The 24,652-nt window shown below is 54.5% G+C and overlaps 2 protein-coding genes across 21 annotated transcripts; both read right to left on the minus strand.

Annotated features, from left to right (window-relative positions):
* Positions 1 to 6,962, minus strand: LOC124225886 (complement C3-like). Of its 2 annotated transcripts, XM_046638677.1 has the most exons (6): positions 6,827 to 6,962; positions 6,525 to 6,683; positions 5,065 to 5,124; positions 4,095 to 4,185; positions 1,915 to 3,034; positions 1,561 to 1,620 (listed from the first exon to the last, which is right to left on the minus strand). In XM_046638677.1, the coding sequence occupies exons 1-5, from the start codon at positions 6,923 to 6,925 to the stop codon at positions 2,601 to 2,603; spliced, it is 843 nt and encodes a 280-aa protein (XP_046494633.1). In that variant the 5' UTR covers positions 6,926 to 6,962; the 3' UTR covers positions 1,561 to 1,620; positions 1,915 to 2,600. The 2 variants fall into 2 exon arrangements, with proteins under 2 accessions (XP_046494634.1, XP_046494633.1); XM_046638678.1 differs by lacking the exons at positions 4,095 to 4,185; positions 5,065 to 5,124; positions 6,525 to 6,683; positions 6,827 to 6,962 and adding an exon at positions 1 to 1,325 and having other exon boundaries at positions 1,534 to 1,620; positions 1,915 to 2,591.
* On the minus strand, positions 6,856 to 24,270 carry LOC124225884 (putative protein C3P1). 19 transcript variants are annotated; one of them, XM_046638667.1, is made up of 23 exons: positions 23,927 to 24,270; positions 23,579 to 23,786; positions 22,696 to 22,786; positions 22,506 to 22,598; positions 22,336 to 22,418; positions 21,932 to 22,112; positions 20,862 to 20,982; positions 19,723 to 19,862; positions 19,338 to 19,642; positions 18,603 to 19,243; positions 18,212 to 18,341; positions 15,687 to 17,312; positions 15,392 to 15,503; positions 14,984 to 15,132; positions 14,751 to 14,890; positions 13,890 to 14,096; positions 13,249 to 13,300; positions 12,981 to 13,067; positions 12,633 to 12,836; positions 11,428 to 11,503; positions 10,994 to 11,162; positions 7,872 to 8,025; positions 6,856 to 6,992 (listed from the first exon to the last, which is right to left on the minus strand). In XM_046638667.1, coding segments are annotated over exons 12-23 (1,365 nt in total). In that variant the 5' UTR covers positions 15,688 to 17,312; positions 18,212 to 18,341; positions 18,603 to 19,243; positions 19,338 to 19,642; positions 19,723 to 19,862; positions 20,862 to 20,982; positions 21,932 to 22,112; positions 22,336 to 22,418; positions 22,506 to 22,598; positions 22,696 to 22,786; positions 23,579 to 23,786; positions 23,927 to 24,270; the 3' UTR covers positions 6,856 to 6,978. The 19 variants fall into 19 exon arrangements, with proteins under 19 accessions (XP_046494623.1, XP_046494616.1, XP_046494619.1 ...); XM_046638660.1 differs by lacking the exons at positions 22,696 to 22,786; positions 23,579 to 23,786 and having other exon boundaries at positions 18,603 to 18,764; positions 19,034 to 19,243; positions 23,787 to 24,270; XM_046638663.1 differs by lacking the exons at positions 22,696 to 22,786; positions 23,579 to 23,786 and having other exon boundaries at positions 18,603 to 18,764; positions 18,884 to 19,243; positions 23,787 to 24,270.
* Between the last annotated feature and the right edge of the window lie 382 nt (positions 24,271 to 24,652).

The following is a 24,652-nucleotide window of genomic DNA, read 5'->3' on the forward strand; positions in this document are numbered from 1 at the left end:
GAGAGTAACATGAAGATTTATTGAGAGTGGCTACGACACAATGGGGACATCAGCAGATATTTGAACAACACACAAAGAAACTATGGTTATCGTTCTTAAGACACGTCTCCTTTTTGTCGTCTACAATGTATACATGCCACTATGACCAAGAACTCAAGATCTGGAGTGAGACAGTCCTGGGGTCAAATCCCTCCTCTTCTGCTAGCTCACTCCTGGCCGTTGGGTGGCCCCCGTAACTTTGCCATGCTTGAGCGGGGCAGAGAAACGGGTCTCCGATGAGAGTGAAGAGCTAGACAGGCTCACTGAGAGACCCCAAACGACCAGAGATGCTGGACAGGACCCAGGTGGTGGCCGATTCAATTTTCCAAGGATGGCCACTGTATTATCCATTGTCACATAACAAGCTATCCCCAAATTTAGCAGCTAAAAGTCGCTTCACTACTTTGTGGTTCCTGTGGATCAGGAATCTGGGCACCTCTCAGCGAAGTGCCTTCGCATCAAGGTTCCCCACAAAGTGGGACCTCAATCTTGGTGTCAGCCGGGACTGTCGTCATCACAAGGGTCAACTTGTATGGTTGAATTTAGGTCTACCATTTTGCTATTTATTTTCAGTTCATCTCTTTGCAGCCCCGGCCCCCGCGTCCCCACGACCTCACCCTCGGCGCATCTGCAGACGTCTTTGTGGCAGATCTTCCGCAGGGAAGATCGCTCTGTGGGCAGATTGTAGAAGGAGCTGCACCTCCGGGCTGCGAGAGGGGTCGAGAGCCTGCGCTTGCCTTGGGCCAGCGTTCCTGGGCGCAGGGTTCCCTCCTGGCCGCGCCCCCCGCAGGCCTCGCCCGCCTAGCTCTCTCCAGCCACCCCCTCAACAGGCCCCTCCCCTTTGCAGACCCCGCCCCCTTCCTGCCCGCCCCAGCCCCAGCAGGCCACGCCCAGTCTCTTCTTGGCCCCGCCCTTCCAGGGCCCACACCGACCGCTTCGACCACTCAAGAAAGCCACGCCCCTTGTCATCACACCCTTTTTGGTCCCTTCCAGCGCCTTTCTCAACCCCGCAGGCCCCTCTTGGCCACGCCCCATTCCCTCCTGGCCCCGCCCCCCGCCCGCCCTCCTGGCCCTGTCCATCACCCTACCTCCTGGCCCCGCCCCTCGCCCTCCTTCCCGGCCCATCCATCACAGGCCTCTTCCCCTCCGGGAGCCCCCTCCACCCTAGACCCCTGCTCACAAGGCTCCTAGTAGTCGTAGACCGTGACGTGCGCGGCCTGCAGGAACTCCGCCTTCAGCATCCTGTGGACCCGGAAGCCCAGCATCGTGTCTTCCTTGTGGGAGAGCTGAGGGAGGAGGGTGCTGTCTGAGCTGACCAGGGCCACTGACCCTTGGGCACTGACCACAGGGCCTTGGCCGTCCCACCGACCACGTGGCCTTGACCACTGAGGAGCCGGCCTCAGACGGCGTGGCTGTCTGGCAACCCCACCCAAGGCGCTGACCGCGGGGTCTCCGCCCACAGGCCTCTGGCGCAGGACCCCCGGCCTCCCTCACCTTCTCCTGGTAGAGGACGACGGTGCTGTCGCTGGAGCTCGTCTTGGTCTCATACTGGAAGGCGTACATCTCCGCGTCGCTCGTGAGCTGGGGCAGAGGGTGAGGATTACATGTGGTCAGAGACCCTGGGGCCCCCAGCCGCAGGAGCCCCAGTCAGTGCGGGGTAACTCTCAGAGTTCCCAGCCCTTGTCCAATCAGTTGGGGAAACTGAGGGCAAGGATTTGGCCAAGGTCATGCAGGGAGACAACCAGAAGAGGGCATGGCTGCTGACCGTGGGGCATTAACCCCCGGACTTGACCTGGGTAGATGCTGCCTTGGGCACACACGGGGAGTGTGGGGGTTGCCAGGGCAACACCAGTGGGCAGGTTGGACCCTTATTACCTGTTTGAGGTCCTTCTGGTTGGGGTAGAAGCCGGTGATCAGGGAGACCTCCATAATGGTCATCGTGGCCTCTCGATCACCCTGGACCCTGGGGATTTCACAGCTCCCGTCTACTCCCACTTTCCTGCTGTCCCTTCCCCCATCCTCCCACTGCCGTCATCTCTCGCCTGGACTCCTGGGTCTCCCTGTCGCTCCTCTGCCCCCAGCAGCATACAGCTTCAGCAAACAGGATTCTGACATGTCATCTCCTTGCTTAACGACCTTTATCAAATGCCTTGTCTCACTCTTCTACTTCACCTCCTCCCACTCCAGCCTCCATTTCATTGGTCTTAAGCATCAGTCTCTCTCCTGCCACTGGACCTTTGCACACGCTGTTCTCTCAGCCTGGAATCCTCCCTCCTCCACTCTGCCCTGCAAAATCCTTGCATCTTTGCAATCTCAGCCCATGCATCACTCCCTCTGGAGGCCTTCTCTGGCCCACACACCACATCGTTCTCTCATTTGCCCTCCTCTGGCTCATGGACCGCTCCTTTGCTGCACTTAATGACAACCGTCACTTTACATTGATTCTGGGTGATCAGTTTGGTTATTGCCTGTCTCCCCTGATAGGCTGTGAGCTCCCCTGGGGCCGGAGGGGCTGCCTTGCTCACAGCTGTTCCTCCAGCTCCTAGAGCAGAGCCTGGCACTCAGCAGGCACTGGATATGGGGGGCAGAGCAGGACTGGGGGTGGGGCTGGGGCATAAGGAGGAGATGAGGATGCGGGCGAGCCGTGGAGCTTGGAGGCGGCTCTGGGTACCTGGATCATGGAGTATGTTTGCCATGGTGGAGCCCGCCATCCTGGGACCTGGCCGGATGAGGGGTTGGATGGGAGAGCAGCATGGGAGGGTGGGGTAGGAGGCAGCATGGGGGACCGGCAGGGCAGGGCCGCAGGAGAGATAGGGTGAGGGGCAGGCACAGAGAGGCAAGCTTGGCGGGTCCCCCCTCCATTCCGTCCACAGGGAAAGCTGCTGGGGAATCTGGTTACCAAGAAGTGAGGCCTTCCTCCCGCCCAGCCTGAGATCCTGGTACCCTGACCTTGTCTCCATCCGGAGCCGTAAGGTCTCTTCCCCCTTTTTATTCACTGCAGAGAGAAAGCAGATGTTTAGAGGCTGGGTAACACAGCCTCGGGAACTAGCTTCCTCGGTTCAAATCCTGTCTGCTGTGTGACTTTGGGCAAGTTGCTTAACCTCTCTGTGCTTTGGTTTCCTAATCTGAGAAGCGGCTCATAAGATTCCTAACCCAGCAGGGTTGTTGTAAGGATTAAGTGAGTTAATACAAGCAAAACACTTAAGACAGTGTCAGATCAGTGCTTTATAATCGTCAGTTATTATTACTATCCTTATTACTATTATTAAGAAATGGGGCTCAAGCCAAAAGCTTGGTCACTTTTGGTCCCTAAAAGTCCTGAGACTGGAGAGGGTTGTTCCCCCACCCCGGCGGTGAGCTCCCAATGGCAGCGTTCTCTCTCCTTCTCACTGTGGCCTGCAAGTCCCTGTGCCATGTGCCCCTGTCACTTCTCCAACTCTTTCTCCTAAGACTCTACCCCTTGCTCCTCTGTAGCCACACTGGCTTCCTCACTGTTCCTCAAACCAGGTAAGCTCATTCTTGCCTCAGGGCCTTTGCACCTGCTGTTCTGCCCTCCTGGAATGCTCTTCCTTCAGATCCCTCATGGCTTATTCTCTTACTCAAATGCCGCCTCCTCAGAGAGCTTCCCTGGAACCTCCTCTAAGTCTGAATCATCTTTTTTAACTTTATTTTGCGTGGCACTTATCATCACTGGCTATTATGCTATATATTTATTTTTTATAATGTAGGTTCATTTCTTTTTAATTTATTATAAATAAATAACAGTAAGAGTATAATATACTGTTACTGTGTTATTGTTATTGTTGTACTGTTGTTATATTGTTGTTGTTGTGTTACTGTTTGTCTCCTTCTACTGGAATGTGGGCTCCAGGGGAAGAAGGTATATTTTTTCTTCATGCCTATGTTCCCAGGGCCAATAAACAGAGCGCGCCACGTAGTAAATGCTCACGAAACGTTTGTCGAATGACTGAATAAAGCAATAACTGTGCTTCCTGAATGAGAGCTCAAGTAAAATCATAAAAATGCCGAGTTGGCTTCCCTGGGGCCAGGCTCACTTTCCGGGGCATTCTGGAGAGTCACGTTCAGGTGGAACAGGTTACAGGTGTGCTCCCAGGACTCTGGGGACCTGTGGCACATGGTCAAGATCTGCAGGGCAGGGAAGGAGTAAGAGCCCGTCCCACCCCCTTTCCTCCCTGCTCCAGCCCTCGCCTGCCCGGGGCTCTGCCCCTGCGGGGAGTTCACAGCCAAGCCCGCCCCTCAGTCCATGGGCGCAGCGGCCAGAACACCCCATGGCATCTAGACCAGCTCTGCTAGAACTTTCTGCGAGGATGGCAGCTGCCTCCATCTGCTGTCCAGAGGGCAGCCACTAGCCGCCTGCGGCTCTTGAGCCCTTGAAATGCAGCTAATGCAACCGTGGAGCTGTTTTTTTTTTTTACTGCAATTAATGGAAGTGTAACTGGGGCTCAGGGAGGAGTGTGACATGCCCCAGGTCACACCACGGAGGCAGGGGTTCACCCGTGACTCCACTGCTGGAAGCAGGATGGTAGGCTGCCTCAAATTTGCTGAATGAGAGGGCTGTCGTCCTGGGCCACAGGGCATGAGGCTGCAAGATGTAACAGGGCTGCTGGCTCAGATAGTGGGGGGAGGGTGCGCCTTGGGAGGCACCCTGAGGGAGAGTCTCCCTTGAGGGGGGCAAGGAAGGAGACACCCCTCCAGGGACTCGCATGGAGGGGCAAACGGGTCCAGAGGCCTCTATCTCCCCTGACTCTTGACTTAGAGCAAATGAAACTCTATCTGCGCCTCGATTTTCCCCACCTGTTGAATGGAGTCCTTATTTTTACCAGCTTCCCAGGGGGTGCTGGAGGCGTCCTCAGCTTCGTTCCTAGCAAAGTGCAGTGCCCTAAATGGTAGCTCAAGTTATTGCTGATTTTGATCTTGTCCTGGAGTCTAGTCTGGCCTCTCTTCTCACCCACTGGGGGCCCTGGGCTCCAGCGCAGGATCTCGAGGGTGCGACACCAGACCTACCGAGACGGTGCCTCTTCCTCTGCCGCTGGCTCTGATCTCTAGTTCGTCCTGAGCAGAGAACTGAAAGGAGGAAGGAGGCGGATTGGAAGGTGGAGGAAGCAGCAAACATGGCTCGAATGCAGTGGGGGTGGGAGGAAAGCATGCAAGGGCATTGGCGTCTCATTATTTCCCTAACTTGGGGTCTGCTCACTCAATGCCCAGCTCTCCCCATGCAGATAGTTTTACATTTCCTTCTTGTTCTTCTTCTTTTTGGTGAGGAAGATTGGCCCTGAGATAACATCTGTGCCCATCTTCCTCTATTTTGTATATGGGACACTGCCACATCATGGCTTGATGAACGGGGTGTAGGTCCTTGCCCAGGATTTGAACCAGTGAACCCCGGAACACTGAAGCTCGCAAACTTAACCACAACACCACTAGGCAGCTCCTACTTTTCCTTCTTGATAGAACATTTGTGGTGTGTACCCTGTCACAGATCAACCAGAACTGCTGACTCAGGCTATGTCCGAATGTACATCTGTCTAATCTATCCATAGCATCTCCAAAGTTCCCCAGGCATGGAACCCCCACAAGACCCTTCTCCCTGGCATCTCTGCATCGACTCATGCCCCCCACATACCTTCTTCCGTCATCAGCCAGAGCAAAATTTTACAAATTCACATCCAATCGCATCATCCCTGCTTAAACCTCATTGCCATTCTGGGAACACTCCAGCCTCAGGGCCTTTGCACCTGCTGTTCCCTCTGCCTAGATAGCCACCAGGCTCACTCTTTCCTTTCCTTAAGACTTTGCTCAAATGTTACCTTGTTGGTAAGACCTTCCCTGCCCATCCTATCTAAAATTGCAACTCCTTGATGTCCCTACCCGCTTGCTGCTATTTCCCCCCATAGCACTTGCCAGCCTTTAACACACTATATGTTCTACTTATTCACATGTCTTTATTGTCTGTCTCCCCGACTAAAATATAAAATTCTACAGAAACAGGGTTTTTTTCTGTCTTGTTCAAGGCTATATTTCCAGCACTTAGAACAGTGCTTGGCACACAGTAAGTGCTCAGTAAAGATGGGTCGAATGATTGAAGGTAAATGTCATCTCCTCCATGGGATAAGGTCATGGAAATTACCTTACTCCCCACACCCAGATTATTTTCCCCTTTATACACTTTTTTCTTTTCCCTGTGTTCAGAGAGCCTAAAATAGAATATATTGATTCCGTTTCTTTCTAAACTGTAAGTCCCATGAAAGCAGGGACCACAGACCTTTCATAATGTACCCCTGATGCTCAGGAGAATGTTTGGCACGTGGGGGAAATGTTTGTGGAATAAATGAATCAATACATTGACAGTATTGCCAATGGTTGCGAGATACTCTTGGGGAGGGAGATTGACAGGGATATGGCTCTTGGCCTCATGTCCGATGCCACCTCTGTGTGGCCTTCTCGTCTGCCCCTGAGCGCCTCACCTTTGCTGACCGCTGCTGGTAGGCATTGTTCTGATCGATGAGCCACTCCACGCTGAAGGCTCTCTTAGGGGCGCTGATCTGGACTCGGAGGTCCTGGACACCCTCGAAGGGGACAGCTTGGCTGAAGCGGGTGAGGGCCTCGCCGGCCACCGCCGTGGCCTGGGTGTTGGAACAGAGGCCGCGGATCAGCACCGCAGACAGCGCCCCGGGCGCAGCACCACGGACAGCTCCTTCCGGGGGCCTGGCCGCGTCAGCACCTCGGCCAGCGCCCCCAGCCCCGCCTCTCCGAGACCCCGGGTCACCTGGGTGGACTGGAAACCGCCTCCCAGCTCCCTCTTCTCCAGGAGCCACTTGATGACGGCGTACGTCTCATTGTGCCGACCCAGCTCCAGCTTCTGCATCAGCGCGTAGGCCGTGGCCTCAATGGTGTACAGGGAGTTCTTGTCTGAGTCGTTCACTGGCCAGTGGCTTTTATGTAGAAAACGGATGGCCACCTGGTCACCCAGATCAGAGCTCCCCTACCTAGACCTGCCCTCCCCTTGTGTCATCTGGCCCGATTGTTCTCATCTGCTGTTTTATTGAGCGCTTACTTTACGTGGAATTCTCTGAGGGGGCTTACGGACACTGTATTTTCAGAACCGCTCTAGGAGACAGGGACTCTAACTATTTCAAGATAGGAAATCGAGGTTCCAGGAGGCTCCTCCAGGTCCCTCCAGTCTTACTGCAAGTGAGTTTTCCTAACTCGACTCCTCTTGACTTGGGGAATGGGGAAGATGGGATAAGGACTTTGGAATGAGGTCGGGTAGGTCATGGGAGGCAGAGCCCTCTCAATCACCCACGTTTAGTGGCCTTCATTCCATCCTTGACCACAACAAGCACTTTCTCACTTAGGGAGTTTGCATGCCCCACTGCCTTAGCTTGGAATGTCCTTCGCCTTTCACACAGGTTGGCCTTCTCATCTTTCAGCAGCTCAGGGGTCCTCTTTTCCCACAGGCCTTCTGAGCCCTCTAATCCATACTCCCCTCCCCTTGTCATCTCTCCCACCCACCTTGTATGCTCTCATCTCAGCATTTATCTCAATTTGGAATTCTCTGTTGATCTGTTTGTCTTCTGCCTGCCTCCCCCAGGGGTGGTGGGGCCTTTGAGGGCAAGGACCTTATCAATCTTGTTCACCTTGGTTTCTCAGGATCTGAGAAACCAAGATCAAGAGTTGGCACACCATCGGTGCTCAGTAAATGCTGAGTGACGAAGCACTCATTGCTGGGTTTGAGACCACGCAATCCCCCTCCCTCCACCGCCATGACTGTGGCAGACACACAGTTGTTTAAGAAGTGGCCCCACACCCACCATGGCTGGCAAAGATGTCCAGGCAGCCATTGGCTTTGGGGCTGTTGGTGGGGGCCAGAGCATGGGAGACTATGGCTATGGCAAAGGTTGTCTGAATGCTGGGGAGGCGTTGTTCCAGGAAGTCACTGGCTTTCTTCATGCTGGCAATCAAATTCTAGAGAGTCAGAGAGAGGAGGCTAGAGGAAGGTGATCGGGGGAAAGGGGTCTGGGAGTTAGAAGAGAAGCATCCATTGAGAGGAACACGGGGGTGGGGGAGCTCCCTGTGTGGAGGGCCTATGGCACCCTGCAGGTCCTGCCCTCCTCTTTGGGTCCCACCAGGACGTCCTTGATGTACAATTCCTTCCCCTCATTCAGGGCGATCAGGACAAGAGCTGTGAGTGATACGTCTGCCTCAGAGTTTTGGTAGCCACCCTGTGGATGCAGAACCATACCCATGGTCCCGTCAGCATCTTGGGGCCATCTTCTCCAACCTCCCCGACCTTGAAAACTCCCACATGCTCAGCTCTGGGCTGGATGATGCTGAAAGCAGGATGGGGAGAGGGAAGGAGAGAGGAGGAGGAGGGGCCATCTTGAGATTTGCCCGTATGAGGTCTGCCTTACTAACAAAACCTAACAGCCACGGAGGGTGCTGGGCTAAACTCTCTATGCTACCTCAGAGTATCTTGCAGCAGCTCCGTTTTCCTGATGAGGAAACGGAGGCTCAGAGAGGTGAAGTCTCCCCATTGCTAGTTAATGACTGACTTAGGGTTTGGACTCCTCTGCAGTCTCCAAGCTTCCACCCTCAACCCCTGCACTGGGTTGAACAGTGCCCCCCGCCCCCAAACTCATGTCCACCCGGAACCTCAGAATATGATCTTATTTGCAAAGATGGTCTTTGCAGGTGTAACTAGTTAAAGAGAGGTCATACTGGATTAGGGTGGACCCTATATCCAACGGTGAGTGTCCTTATAAGAAGGCCACATGAAGACACACAGAAGGAAGGAGGGCCTGTGAAGATGGAGACGCAGAATGGAGCGATGCAGCTGCAAGCCAAGGAACCCCAGAGCCACCAAGCTAGAAGAGGCAAGAAATGATTCTCTTCTAGAGCTTTCAGAAGGAGCATGGCCCTGCCGACACCTTGATTTTGGACTTCTAGTCTCCAGAACTTTGACAAAATAAATACACTTCTGGCGTTTTAAGCCCCCCAGTTTGCGATACTTTGTTAGAGCAGCCATAGGAAATGAATACGCCCCTCGCGGTCTTTTCCTTCCACAGTGGCCAATGAAGCCTGTGAGGTCTCGAATCAGGTCACGTCCTTCCTGTGCTCAGAACCTACCATGGCTCCCACCTCACTCAGAGAAAAAGCTCACATCCTCCTTGTAGCCCACAAGGTCCTGCAGAGGGAACCTCTGTCCCATCCCCTCCCTGCCCTCACCTCATCCCCCTCTCCCCTTGCTCACTCTATTTCACACTGGCCTCCTTTCTGTCCTTCAAACATATTGGGCACATTCCAGTCTCAGGGCCTTTGCACATGCTTTTCCCTCTGCTTGGAACACTCTTCCCCTCATTATCTATATGACTTGCTCTCTCACCTCCTGGTCTGTACATTTATCATCTCCTAATGAAGTCTTCCAAAATCACACCGCCATCACCTTGATCCCCCTTTCCCTGCAACCCTCCCCTGACCACTGCTAACATGCCACATCGCTTACATCGACATTAGACTTATTGCCTGGCTGATTTTCGTCTGTTTTCGTAAAACCTGTGTTTGTAACCTCTCTGTGCCACCTTCCCGTCAGGCTCTCGCTCACACAGTCCCTCCAACTCCTTGAGTCCTCCTCCCCCTGGAGGTGCAATCTGTCTTTGCTGGCTTCATTCCTTTATCCAGAGTTTTATTCAGCAGACACTTGCCAGTGAACCAGATCCTCTTCCCTCCCTGGTAGGACTCACAGTATGGAAAAAGCAGACCCTGAGCAGACTATTTCAAATCCTCACTGAGGCCCCCAATGCCCTGCAGGCTCCAGGATCCGCCATCTTTCTTCCCTTTCAGGCCTCAGGATGGACTGTCCTCTCCCCTAGCTTTGGGCTCTGATCACCCTGGTCTCTTTTACATGTTGTCAAATGTGCTGGAGCCTCAGGGCCTTTGCACATGCTGCTTCCCTTGCCTGAAGCTCTCTTTCCCATTCTTCCCCCACCAGCTCTCTTCCTCCATTGGGTTGCTGCTTTATTGCCACTTCCTTTTGCAGGTTTCCCCTGACACCCCCAGGGTCAGACGTGACCCGTATTCAATACTCTCTCCTGGTATTTCTCGCCCATGGACTTAATCACTAGTTATAATTCTTTGGGGAACTTTTTCCTCCCCCCATCCCAAGCTGTATCTATCTTGTTTCCTGCTGTGTCTCCCCTCTGCCTAGCACAAGACCTGGTACACAGCCGTTGCTGGATAAATGTTTGTTGAATGAATGAATGAATGAATGAATGAATGCCTAATGTGATAGGTGCAATGATGGAGACAGGCAGAGGGTTGGTATTCAGGGGATCCTTCCTGGAGGAGGTGATATCTGAGAAAACATAATTTGGCCAGGTGAGGGGAAAAGAAGGGCTGGAGTGGGGATATGTCATGCAGAAAGGGCAACATAAGCTAAGACACGGAGCTGAGGTGGAGGGACCCAGGAGCAGGGAGTAGGGAAGGGTGAGGCTTGAGAGGAGACACGAAGAGAGGGAGATAGCAGAGAGATAGTCGTGGGCAAGTGTGAGCCACGAAAAGTGTTTGAGCAGGACAGAGACCTCCAGGACTGTTTGTAAGCTGTTTCTGGAGGCTAGTGTGGAGGGACACTTGGGAGGGTCAGCTGTGTTGGCAGGGGGATGGCAGGACGCAGGCCCTGTGAGGCATGGGGGCCAGGACTGGGGCCTGCTTGATGTGGGGGTGAGGGAGAGATGGGGTCCCAGCCTTGCCCAGCCTCCCGCACATTGCAATGGAGTGCAGGGCGGTCCAGAGCAGGGGACGTGATGCTGGGGACCAAGCCTCAGCTCTTCCCTCTTCTCATTCTACCTGAGAGCAGGTCAGGGGCTTGAGATTCCACTGTTAGTGCCCAGAGCCCTGGGTTTTATTGCAGCGGCCCAGGCAGGGGGACGGTGGGCACCTGCATGGACGCCATGATCACAGGGCCCTTCTCCAAGAAGCGCCCGTCCTCTGCCTGCCTCCGGGTGATGATCCAGTTGGCAACGGCACAGAGAGTGTGCATGTTGATCGTGGTCACGGTCGCGGTGTGGTAGGCCAGGGTGAAGACCCGGAAGACATAGCTCGTTAGCCTTTTGGGAGGGAGATAGGGTGGGTGAGGACCAGGAATGACAGCCCAGGGGGGTTCTAGGACACAGGCATCTACACCCGTCTGGAGGAGTCCACACCCTGGACCACACGGCTCCAGACCGACCCCTCATTTGCCGTTCCCCAGTCTGCCTGTGCCGCCGGCCCCAAGGCCCTGCAGTGTGGGTGCCCCTGGGGTCATCAAGCCCCAGGCTGGCCCTTTGGGCTTCCTGGGGGGCTGGGCAGGACTGCCAGCGTCCTCGTCCTTACCAGGTGCTTCCGCGGCTGCCCTTGCTGGAGTGGTAGGAGCCGTCATGAAGCCTGTGGGTCAGCATCTGAGTGTAACCTGCAGGATAGGGTGGAGGAGAGCTTGCAAGGAAAGCGGGGCTGGGGGGGGAGGGGGGGAGGGTTTGGGTGTGGCTGGGGCGGGGGTGGGTGTGGGGGTCAGGTGTCAGGCATCATCTGGGCTGGAGCAGGACAGGGTGTGGGTGTGACTTGAGAGTGCGTCACATCTAGAGGTGGCCTGGAGGAGGGGGCTTGTCCGGGTGCATCAGGGAGGGGGCTGCTGGGCCCATGTGTAAACGAAGGTCACTCTCAGGTGTGACCGTGGGAGCCCGTGTGCGGTCGTGTCTGGGGGTGATCTGGGAAACCCACCCCATCGGGTCGTCTGGGGAGGATGTGACCAGGAACAATCACTCGGAGGGATCAGAGAAGGTGACACTCAGGAAAGAGGGGACTCTGGGGGCCACCACGTGCCAGTTTCCTTGGGGGTTCTTTCTTGACTGTAAACTAGGGCTGTCGGTGTGTCTGTGCCGCCTGGTGGAAGGTCCTCCTGAGTGTCGTCTGGGGGGGCGCCTCTCGGGAGGACTCTGAGCGTTGTTACTCGGGTACTACCTGAGGGTTCCCTGGGGGTCTGCTCTTCTGGGGTAACGTTGGGGGTGACAGTGTCTGGGCGTTATCTGGAGCTCACTCTCGAGAGCTCCTGGATGGAGAGTTGATGTCTGAGTGTAGCCAGGGAGACGGGTCTGTGTCCAAATTAACTTGAGGGTCTCTGTCTGGGTGTCATGAGCGGGGTGCATCTCTGGTTCCCTGGGGGGTTGGAGGGGGGCTGGGAAGGTGTGAGTACTCAGGTGGAACCAACAGGCCACCCCCTGGGGGTTTTCTGCTTGGGGCCTCCCTGGGGGTGTAACCAGGGGTGAGTCTAACCCGACACACTGTCTGAATATAACATAACCTGGGGCTTTGGGGTGAACCAGGGGGCCCGTTGTCAGACTCCAGCCTGGAGACAGGGCAGGGTGAAGGCAGAACCTGGGGGCCCTGCTGCGGGTACCCTGTGGGACTCGGTATCACGTCGTCTGGGAGACAAGTCAGAGTTTGGGTGTTATTGTCTGGGAGGGTCCCTGGCGTTACCCCAGCCCTCCACCCAGAGAGCCCCGGACACCGTCCTTGAGGCCCCGCCAGGGTCCCCCTCTCACCGCTGACAATGTTCTTCATCACCTGGGTCCTGTGCTCCACCCCGACCTTGTCCCACTGGCCCGTGGCATCCAGGTAGCAGGTCAGGATGATCATGGGCGCCAGGGAGCTCAGCATCTGCTCAGGGCAGCTCCTCGGGAGCCTCAGCAGCTGCTGTGTTTCTGTGGGTGTCAGGCTGCCCAGGATGGTCTTGCCAAGGATGTCACCTGCCAGGTGGGCAGGGTCACCTCGGGAATGGCCTAAGCCCCACGGCTCCCTGAGTGCCCCACATGGGCACCCCCAGCCCCTCCTGCACCGTCTGTGCCTAGGCAGGCCCTGGGGGAGCTGCCCCCCGGCTCTGTCTTCAGTACCTTGGACACTGACAAACACTTCGGCCTCTGTATCGGGCATCTGGTTCAAAATGTCCTTTTTTGGCACCAGTTCTGTCTGGGTCTGACCTGAGTGGACACAACCTTCTGTGACAAGCAGATTCTGGGGCTGGGAGGCCAGAGGGCGCAGAGCCCTGGAGGAGCTCAGGCCGCCCGCCTGACCGCACCCCGTCAGGTCAGCCCCTCCCTCTGCCCTGGAATGGCCCGGGAGGGGTGGGGATCCCACATGCTCCTTGCAGACCCCACTAACCTTGGGGGTTCAGGAGGATGCTGTGGGAGAGCAGCTCTGTCCACCCTCCTGCCTGTGGGATGCAATGAGGAAGCAAGTGAAAAACAACAACAGTAATAATAATGATGATCACAATGACCGTAGGAGGAAACATTGATTAACTATTAAAGTAGATTCTGGAGCCCTGATATCTGGCTTCAAATCCCAGCTCTTCTGCTTACTAGCTGTGTGACCTTGGGAAAGTTACTTAACCTTGCTGTGCCTCAGTTTCCTCATGCATAAAAGGGAGAGAATAATAGTTCCTACCTCCCAGCATTGTTCCTAGGGCTCAATGAATTATTATTCTTAAAGCACCCTATTGTAAGGGCTAAACATGTGTGTTAAGTAAACAAAGTATTTTCAATGGGTCACGCGCTGGTCATGCATAATTTTCACAGCTCTGATTATTCGCCGCTATGATGATCATCCTCATCCTGGAAACAAGGACGTGGAGTTCAGAGAAGTTAAGTAAGCTGCCCAAGGTCACACAGCAGGGACAAGATTTGAACTCACCCTGACTCCAAAGTCCCAAAGTGGGGGCTCTATGATGGATCACACAGCCTGGGGTGCAGGGGAGGCCCTGCTGTCTACACTGGCAGCAAGAGGTGGTGGGTGCCTATTACCTGGACCAGGAGCGTCTTCTTCACGTGATCCTGGATCCTGAGGCCCAAAACCTTGACCTCCACATCCACTTTGCCTATCTTGAGTGGGAGAAGCACGAAGAGCACTGTCTTGGAGGAAGTAGGGGGCACAACCACCACCTGGCGGTATGGGGCTTCCCGCCTTGAAGCGCTGCAGAGTAGCTCCTTGTAGGGGAACTCCACGCAGACCTGGGGTAGGGTGATCAGTTACAGGGGTGACCCAGGACCCTAGAGTCACAGTCCCTTCCCTGCTCCTTCCCTGAGAGTCCCGAGTAGGTGACAGCACAGCACAGTGGTTGAAAGCAATGACCCCGTCTGAATTCAAACCTACTCGGCCTCTTATGTGCTGTGTGATCTCAGAAAAGCTCTTTAACCTCTCTGTGCCTCAGTTCATCTCTAAACCAAGAAAATAATAGCATCTGTCTGATGAGGTCATTGTGAGGTTTAAACGAGAAAATAGAAGCTTTTTCAAAGGGCCACCACTTCACTGGACCCTTCAAATAATGGACACTCTCCATCCCCTTTATAAAACATGCTGACGTGGGGCCAGCCTGGTGGCACAGCGGTTAAATGTGCATGTTCCACTTCGGCGGCCCAGGGTTCGCCGGTTCGGATCCCGGGTGTGGACATGGCACCGCTTGGCAAAAGCCATGCTGTGGTAGGCGTCCCACATATAAAGTAGAGGAAGATGGGCATGGATCTTAGCTCAGGGCCAGTCTTCCTCAGCAAAAAGAGGAGGATTGGCAGAAGTTAGCTCAGGGCTAATCTTCCTCAAAAAAGAAAAAAAAAACACCCAACCCCTTGACGGATGTTTCGGTGGGGAAGGAAAGCCACGGGCTTCACCTTGGCCTGGCGGGCCCTGAAATTGTACAGCATGGCTTGGATCTGGACTTGCTCGTTCCTGATCACAGAAGAGGGCAGCTTAAGATCCACAAAGAACTCTTTCTTGACTGTCAACTCAAAGGGACCCGAGACGCAGAGACCTAGAAGCGGCAGACGCGTCGGAGTGACCTGGAGGCCCGCTGTCCCGGCGCGGGACGCTCTCCCATCTTCTCAGCATTGGTCTGTGGGGTTACCTTGTCCAGCCTTGAGGCTGACGGCCACCAACTGCCACGTGCTGATGGAGTCAGGCACGTTCACGAGAATGCTGCTGTGCAAGATGCTGCCGGAAGCCGGGGGCAGGGCGGCGGCGGGCGTTGGGGGGACATCAGTGAGTTTGTGCTGCCTGAAGCAAGCCTGTGGATCAGGGGTCACTGTCCCAGGATTATGATCACTCTGGGGGGGGGTCACTGGGTCACTCCACTGACACACTATCACCAGAGGGTCATCATCTGGGGGGATCTACTGGGATCTGTGCCCCTATTCAGGAAAGTTTCTATCTTGGGACAATCCTGAGAGCTCAACGTCACCGGTGGGGGCACTGGCCAGGACCGATGTGTGGAGGGACCAGGGGCCAGATGCTGGCATGGGGGTTGTGGTCCTACCCTGATCCACTTTCTGGCAGAGTAATCTTCCTCCAGAGCCAACTGTCAGGGAACCAGGTCCGGACGGGCAGGTCGTCCAGGAAGATGTCATCAAAGTCTTTGTCTTCATCCACTGCAAGGAGCGGACATGGGGCAGGGGTCTCCTTTGTGTCTCCCCCGTGGCCCATCTGACTCCTCAGTGGGGCGCTCCCACGCCATCCCCTTGTGGCCCTTATCACCGTTTGACTGTCCCCCGGCACTCCGTGCCCCTCACGGAGCCCCCCAACCCTGGGCCCCCTGCTGTGACCCCCCTCACTTGTCCCCAGAAGCAGCTGCTCCTCTCGGGCCTCCTGAGTCAGGGCCTCAGACAGATGGCAGCAGCTCGGGAAAGCGGCGACGCAGGCTGGCCCGTGGTGGACGTGTCGGGTCCTCTCCTCACGCGACAGTCCCACTGGGCTCTCCCGGAGCCCAGCCTCACAGCACTTTCACTCCAGCTCTGTCTCAAACTTATTCACTGTGGGCCAGGGTTAGAGGGACAGAGGAGGGGCTGAGAGAGACCTGAGGGAGCTGGGACCCATCCACCCCAATGCCGTGTACACCTGGCCTCTATTTAGCCCCAGCTCTGGCAGATGCTGGTCCTGGCACTTTGCCTGGGCCTTCCCCAACACTGAACCCATGTGGTGAGTTCTGATGAGGAGGGTGAGCAACAGAGAGGTCCATTCACTGGCCCAGGCCACACAGCTCACAAGTGGCAAAGATGGGACCAGAATTCATGCTGCTTCTTTTTGCTTCTTCTTCCTCCTCTTCCTTCTTCTTTTTTGACAGGGATTGGTAATCCCCCAAGATGCCATTTTGACTCCCAATTTCCATTATATATATATTTTAAATGAAAACATAAAACTTGCTGTTAAGCATGATGTCAAGTGGAATCCTTCTAAATTAGCCAACTGAAGGGATGTGCTTAAAGATAAAAATACTATGGCAATTAAAAAATCTCATTTCCACCCCATCACAAGATTAGAACACCTGTAGTTAAATAATATCGCTGATCATTACCATAAACAAAACCACAGTTTTTCTAAACTTTTCCCAGAAGGTTAGCATGAGTTTTGATATGGAAATTAGAATTAGGGTTTTACCTCAATCTTCATTAGAGTCCACTTACTGTCCTTTTATTTAGATCCACAGAATCACCAGCATTGCTCAAAGAGACTGAAAAATCTAATATTGATAGAATCCATTCAGCGAACGCCACCCAGTACTGCTTCCCATGTTCCTTGAACTCCGGGCTCAGAGCTTCCTGTTCCGGTCCACACCCTGGCCTCGGGTGTGGCAGGATTGCTACATCCTATTCATTCATACTCAGCACTCCTGTCTCCTTTCATCTACATTCCCTCCTGTATCCCAGAGGCTAGACGTCTAAAAACTACATTTCCCAGACTCCCTTGCTGCTGGGGTTCTCGATGGAGTTAGATTCTGCCACCAAGATGCTCTTGTGTACGATTTGAAAGCTAGAAAGATGTGAAGGCCATTTTCCCTGCAGCAGCAATAGGTGATGGGTGGGCTTCAGTCTATGCGTGTCTTTGCAATGGGCACAATTCCATGTTCCACCATCTACTCGTCAGCCCCATGAGAGATATCGGTTGCAGGTTCCTGAGATTTCACGATTTGCAAGAACTGTGGTGGGGTGATCTTGAGTCCCAGCAAGCAACCTTCCAACTTTTACTCCTGTTGCCCATCTGATGACTTTGAAAGCACCAAACTCCCCTCGTTAAATACCTCCCTCCCTGCTTGAAGTACCTACAGTGGTTTCATCTCTGTTCTAAGCCTTGATGAATACAGTAGGTTAGGGAGCCACGAGGGGCGCATCCCCTCTGACCTGCATTCCTCTTCAGGGAGCAGCGGTGGCGGGTAGGAGGGGGGCTCCAGGGGCAGTCCCACTCTGGGGGTCAGAGGAAAGAGTGAGAGGACAATTGTCAAGATCATTATAACATCCTTGATAGTTTCTGGGTGCTTACTGTATGCCCAGGGTTTTATATGCATCACCTCATTTTATCCCACAGTCTCCTGATGTTCAAAATTTGCTACTTAAAAGCTGTGCAATCTTCAGCAAGTCACTTAACCTCTTGTGCATTAATTTCCCCAGCTATGTAAAATGGTATAATCATAATTCTATCAATGAGATCATGCATATAAAAGTACTTAGCACAAGGTCCAGCTTGTAGTAAACAGAAACTATTATTAATACCACTATTTACAGCCTAAAGAAGACACTCCTAGTTGTCCTCGGTATCCATTCTCCCCCTTCATCTGTGGCAACTAAATTTCTATCTTTTACATCACTCAGAATGAAGACTACTTTTCCCAGCCTCCCTTGCACCTGGGTGGGGCCATGTGACTGAGTTCTGGCCAATGAGATGTGAGAGGACTGTCTACCTCTTCCTTCTTCTCTCCATCCTGCTGTCTGGCATGAGGTCCTGGTGAGGCGCCATCTTGAAATATGGCAGGGCAACAAGCTAGAAGGAATCTGAGTCCCAGAATGACCTCTGCATAGTTACTAAGAGAGAAGTAAACTTCTACCCAGTTTAAGCTACTGTTCATTTGTATCTCTGATACATGTGGCCAAACCTATACCTTAACTAACACAGAGTGGGTTACTTCTATTATTATCTCCATTTTATGGACAGAGAGATAAGACTCAGAGGAAACGTGACTGGCCCATGGTAAGTGGTAGGGTCTTGGATTTTAGCCCACCTGTTTGACATCAAACTCCACGTTCCTAACCACTAGGCCGCATGGCCCCTGCCTCTGCCCTCCTCCTGCCCCAACCACTGCCTATACCTGAACTTGCTAGGGTGTCCATCCCTGTGCTCATCTTCATGTCCAATCCAGCGTCCTTGAATACAGCAAGTCTGTCTTTCCCACCGCCTGCGGTGCAGCCAATGTCGTGTTCCTCTACCACTTCCCAGACCTGGAGGGCAAGAGAGAACGCTGTATGTGGAGCCTGCATGACCCCTCCAGGGAAGGCATAATGGTGCACTGAATTGCTGCTCAAGTAATAATTCTCACACCATCTCTCATTTATTGAGCTCTTACCACCTTCCAACCCATGCTGTGCACTGGCTCCTTGAACCCTCTCAAGCATCAGTATTGCTCATTTAATAGCTGAAGAAACTGAGGCTCCACTTAGAACCTCCAGGCAACCTCTTGGCAAAAGCCCACATACTCTCACCTTCTTCTGTGTGAGCTTGTGTTTGCTGTTCAAGACATAGACAGCCTTGTCCACAGACACCAGCCCCACCGTGGCCTCTGCATCACCTGTCACCTTCACCTCCACCCGGCTGTTGGGCTCCAAAATCTGGGGACGTTTGTCATTTTTCAAGCCAACCTTCAGCTGAGCCAGGAAAAAGAGAGAAGTCAGGGAGAGGGACTCATAGTCTATCAAGGGGCTTCCACTTTCATGTCCATGCATCAGAGAACTCCACCAGGCCAATCTCAACCCCATGCATTTACTTGTATCTTCTCCACGCCCTAGGTTGAGCTTTTAAGGCCACATCTCTTCCACTTCCTCTCGTCTGCCCCCAGACTGGGAGTCCTTGAACTTTGACATGCCCTCTCCTCAGCTCTTTGATAGTGATGTGCAACTTAGGGAGTCTGGCTCACCATCCCCATGCATGTGTCATTCACATCAATCCATACGGAATCGGCCACAAGTTCAGGGTCCTGGCTGGTTGCTCTGGGCAGCAAATAAAAGGCCAGGATGCAGAAGGAGGGCAGCATCTTTGAAGCCACAAGAATGCTAGCTGATGTGAGGGCACTCTGAAGACTTTTTGGCTGACGTTTGGCATACATGATCTGGCCCTTACTCAGGACCTTGGAGACAAGGGAGGCCAAGGATGAGAAGGGCAGGGCCAGCTCACAAGGGAGACCCACAGTCCCATCTGAGCCCGCCCCAGATGGTTCCTACCTTCACACCACTGATCACAGTTCCTCCAACCCAGCTAGCCAAGAGTGTTCCAGGGAAAGAATTCCTTGACTCAGGTCCCGGTCCTAGCCCCTGACCAGGATGGTGAAGTAAGCGATCTCATCCTTGGTTGTCGAGTCCCGATGGTTTGTGTTGAGGCTTAGCTGCAAGTTGCTGCCAACTTCTGTGCCCAATGTCTTCACCTCGATGTACAGGAAGTTCTCTGACCTGTCCTGAGTTGAGTAGGGCCAAGCTGTCATGGTGGCTGAAGCCTTTTCCCCGGACTGGAGAGACTCATCTGTCTCCACCTGGAGAGAGCAATGGGCAATTAACTCCCAACCCTCCCAGTTCACGCAATCCCGCCATCTCTGCCCTGTCAGGTCGGTACCACGATAGGCAGCTTGTCCAGATCTCCACGTGTGTTGATGACCGAGTGGCCTCCCCATTGGACGAAGTGTACACTTTGTGTTCTTGGCAGTGGACGAGGACTTTGGAGGCTGGAGACCCATCAGGATTTGAGACCAAAACCTAGGGTGGAATCTAGCGTGAGACGAAGGACAGGTGCGGGGGTGTCTTGGCATGAGAAGTGGGGACTGAAAGTGTAGTCTGGATAGGACGGCTTGCATAGCTGTGCAAGTTGCTCACTGAACAACACCAGGGACACCATTCATATTAGAGTCTTTACGATGCACAACCCTATGTGGAGGCTCTGGGTGTTGGCGTGGCAGTGGGGTGGGGGGAAATTGGAGGTGGAGAGGGTAGGAGGAGATGTGGAGGGCTTGAGGTAAACTTGAGTGCAATTGACACCAAAGGATGTTTCTAGTTTTCCTAATGGCCACCAGACATCTCAGAGTTACCCCAAATGATTGCACGTAAAAACGGCAAGCCTGCTGTGCAAATGCAGCCTCAAAATGAACCCCTAAGCCCCCCATAGAGAAATTCTGGGGCCATCAGCCTACTTCAGGGGACCTGGGTCTTGACCTGAGGGGTGCTTGGGCTTGGTGTGGGGCTTATGATGGATTCAGTCCTCAGACAGATGAATTGTGGGGGGCAAGTGAGGCCAGTGTGGGTTTTTGTCTCCCTGGGGGAGGCATCTTTTGGGGGAGGGAGCCCTGAGTCTCTGGGTGGCGTGAACTTAGTCTCTGACCCTGAAGTGGAAGGACATTTCTGGCTTGAAATACTGGGGTGTCCTGATGAACTCGATGCTGTATGGGATCTGGGCGATCTTCACCCCGGAAATCTCGGCCTGGACCACCTCACCCCACGGAGAGACAAGGGGATTGTGAGACCTACAGAGGAAGTTCAGTCTCTTGGGGGGGTGGCGGGACTGCTGGTATGGGAGACCCATCTTGGTGAAGGCAGAGAAAGAGAGCAACACAACTTCAGCTCCTCCCAGGCTTTCTGGTATTTTCCCATGTCTCTGATGAGGAAACTGAGGCTGGGAGGTGGCCTGAGGTCTCAGAGTGTCTGGGCTGGGAAAGAACAGATTGTCATGACCTCAGCCAGGGGCCCGAGTGAGGGTGGTACCTGAAGAGAACACAGTGACATTGACAAAGATTGAGATCTCCTTGAAGTCCTTTTCTGGGCCTTGGCATGCATCCATCAGCATGTTCCTCCGGAGGGAGACGTGGCCCTGGCCTTCTGAGATCTGCTCTCAGGGCAGGAGAGAGGAAGAGCTTTCTTGGGGAGTGGAAGAGGGTGGGGGAGGGGAGGCAGTGGGGGGAGGTGGTGGAGGGAAGATGAGGGAGGGGAGATGGGAGGCGGGGGAGGGGTCAGAACTCAGTCACCTCCACCCTCTGCAGTGAACTTTGGATGGGGATCCGGCAGGAATCCTGCTTTATCCCAAAGATGGCCAGAGCGTATCCATCCACTAGCTCGTTGAATGTATACCTGGGGGATGGAGTGCCACCCGACTGGCTCTCACGCACCCACAGAACCTCATGTGGCTGCAGAGATGGCCTGTCTGATTTCATGGGACTGCAGCAATGGTGGTGAAATGTTGAGAGTGGTGGAAGTGGCCCCTGGAAGCTTAGATGGCTTCATTGCTGACCCACACAACCCTGGGAGGTGACAAATAATGTCCCCTAAAGCCTTTTTGGGTTGCAGATGTGGCCTGTGCAATCTCACAAGATGGTATAGGTAGCCTGTACAGCCTTATCAGGCAGACTCGGTGGTCTGGAAAGCACGACAGGGCTGTAGGAATGGTCTGTATGATGTCAAGAAGTGGCAGACACAGCCCTTACAACCTTATGTGGACTACATGGCCTGTACAACCTCACAGAGCTGTAGAGATGGTCTATAAATCCCATAAAGCAGCAAATATAGCATTTGCAATTTCATAGAACTGCAGAGATGCTCTGGGCAACCTCACAAGACAGAAAAGGTGCCTGTGCAACCTCGTGGACCTTCAGAGATGGTCCAAACCATGAGATGTGGTACAACTCCATTAGGTAGATGAAATGGCCTGTCCAAACCCAGAGGCCTGAAGGGATGGTCTGCACAACCTCAAAGGTGGCAGAAGTGGTCTTCACAACCTCATAGGACAGTATAGGTGGCCAAGAGTGTCTCCCGAGTGGCAGAGATCCCCCCTATCATACCCTAAGGGCTACAGAAGTGGTCCGCTTCTCTCTACTCATTCAGTTTCTTGGCGTGCCTCGTCCTCTGGCCAGGCTGGGCCAAAGGGGACTCACCAGGCCCAGATGTCCACGCCCAGAGCCTCATCATTGAGGCTGAAGAAAGTCTTGTTTGGCTTCAGCTGGACCTCAAAGGACGGGAGCACTGGGTGGAGGAAAGGTAGTGGACGCCCTCAGCATTTTACTGTCCCCCTCATCCCCTCCCTGTCCTGCTCCTTCCTCGGTGACTCTGGCAACACCCAAGGGCTGGAAGATGTGGTCCTGTTCACCAGCACCCAGCTCAGGCCCCGGCACACAGTAGGTACACCATGAGACCAGCCCTGCTCCTTGCGTATCCCACCTGGCCCTCCCCACCACACCCTGCTCACCATATTCCTTCACGTCAAAGGCTGCCTTGAACTTCTGCCTGGCCGCACTCTGGTAACTGGCTTCTATGCTCCAGGTCCCAAGACTGAGGCACAGAGAGTTAGGAGGGACGGAGACTGAGAAGAAGAGCCTCCATCCTCCCAGCCCTGGGCCTCCCGGGGGGGCGGGGCACCTGATGAGCTCTGGGAGGCGGGCGGAAGGAGCTCACGAAGAAACCTCTGTTGGCCTGCAGATCCTGGCTCATCACAGTGATCCCGTCTGGGTTCTGTGGGGACAAGGGGTGGGTGGGTCATGTCCCCAGGCCTTCAGCCTATGATATCACCCCAGTGTCCAGGATCCACCTTCCCATCAGGAGAGGCCACCTTGATGTCCAGAGTGAATGTCCTGGTCACGGGACCCATCCTGTGGTTCACGGTAAACACCCGGTATTGAACTGGAGGAGGAGGAAAGACCCTGAACGTGGGAGAGAGTTTGGAGAGGGGGGATGTAGTCATTAAGATCTCAGGAAGTGGGGGGATGTTAGACAGAAGGAGACCTTGGGGGTTGGGACATGTTGGGTACTGGGCGGGGAAGACCAGGAACGAGAGTCAGCGCCTGCCCTGGGTCAAGTCCTGGGGGCTGTGCCCAAGTGCTCAGGCGTGTAGATGGTCTTGTCTGTCTGGATAAAGATATAGCCAGCGTGGGGAGCCACAAGCACCGGCTTCTCCATGAAGGAGGACGATGAGATGGGTGCCCACATTGCCCGGATGATGACATACTGCTTCCCCCGTTGTGGGGGGAATACCAGGCTCTCGGGAATCTGGGGAGAGATGCCCGCACTCCTCAGGCCCTGCTGGGGTCTCCAACCCTGGGGCCCAAGCTCTGGGCCAGATCTTGGAGAAGCAATTGAAAGGGGGCCTTCTGGCTCTGCCTTTGGGAGCAAGACAGCCACGTCCAAAGGTATCCAGCCAGGAGGGTTGCAATCCCGTCCATGATTGGCTTCCAAAGCCACCAGCAGAGGGCGCCTTTTGTTAATGCACCCAGAGGCATCCAATGAGCTGATCATGGCCGTTCTTGGAACCCTGTCTTACCCGAATTTGGATTTAAGCCGGCAGGACATAAGAGGAGCAGTAAGCCTATCCAGGCCCTGTGTCTACTCTCCAGTGTCCTTCGTGGGAAGTCCCTCGAGAGTCTGCCCCTCTCCACCCTTGCTGCAGACCCAAAGCCTCCCTTTGCAGCCACCCATCATCCTGGCCCATCACCCACCGTCACCGGTGCCTGGACCATAAAGTTATTTTCCTGCGACAGCATGAGCTGGCTAGTAGCCACCACTGTCCTCTTCATGGGAAAGTCCCACACCATGAGGTTCACCTCCAGGGGACCGGTGAGGGGCTGCCCACAGTCGGAGTGAGCTTGCACGTGGATGTTCTGGGGGCTGCCGACCCGTAGCACTCGGGGGGTCACCAGGATGTACCTGCCAGCAGACAAACAGGAGCACGGAGGGACTCAAGGTGGGGAAGCCACGGCGGAGACAGACGGGGTCGCACACAGGGACTCATGCAGACGGCAGATGTGCAGGCAGCTGGCAGAGTCCCCTCAGGCCTCCAGACTCACAGCGGCTCAGCATGGGTGAGGGGGGTCCCCAAGAGGACTAGAAGCAGCCCCAGGGGCCAGGGCACATCCATGGCAGTGGGAGGATGACGTGGGGCCCCAGGTCACAGGGGCCTGTCCTCTTGTCAGCCCAGCTCTGGTCTGTTTGTTTGGCCTGTCCCAGCTGAGTTAATATCTAAATGGACCGGGGCGGGGGGGGCGGAATCCCCATAAATTCAATGAGGGGAAAGGGAGCTGCTCCTCCCTTCTCAGTCAAGCTTCCACTGGGGGCTGTGGACAGCGGCACTGAGCAGTGTTCCAGCCGCCTCCCACCTTGGGAGCCAGAGTGGCAGGGGGGGTGTCCTTCCCGTGAGCCACGGGGTCTCATCCTGAAGCCCTCCCCTCCCCCAGCAAGGAGCCTGGGCCATGTGGATGGTGCACTGGACTCAGGGCTTGGTTGGGATTGGCTGGAGGGAGCAGATAGGGTTGTCCCCACCTCCGCTCTTGTGAAATTGGCCAGAGTTCCTGGGGCGGCTCCTGCAGTGGGAGAGGATAGGTGTATGTTTTCATTTCCTAATCACAGGCACAAACAGCCAGTTGTCATTCAGCCGTATGGCCCCAGCGCCCCCCATAACAGAACCCTCTGGGAAATGCACGGGTCAATTTCTCTTGCTAGAATCAGATCTTTCTGCACCCAGGGCGCGCCGCCTGGTTTTTCTCCTTCCTCGCGGGAGACAATTATGCTTGGTA

The sequence above is a fragment of the Equus quagga genome, chromosome 14 (assembly GCF_021613505.1).
Source record: "Equus quagga isolate Etosha38 chromosome 14, UCLA_HA_Equagga_1.0, whole genome shotgun sequence".
NCBI classification, from domain to species: Eukaryota; Metazoa; Chordata; class Mammalia; order Perissodactyla; family Equidae; genus Equus; species Equus quagga.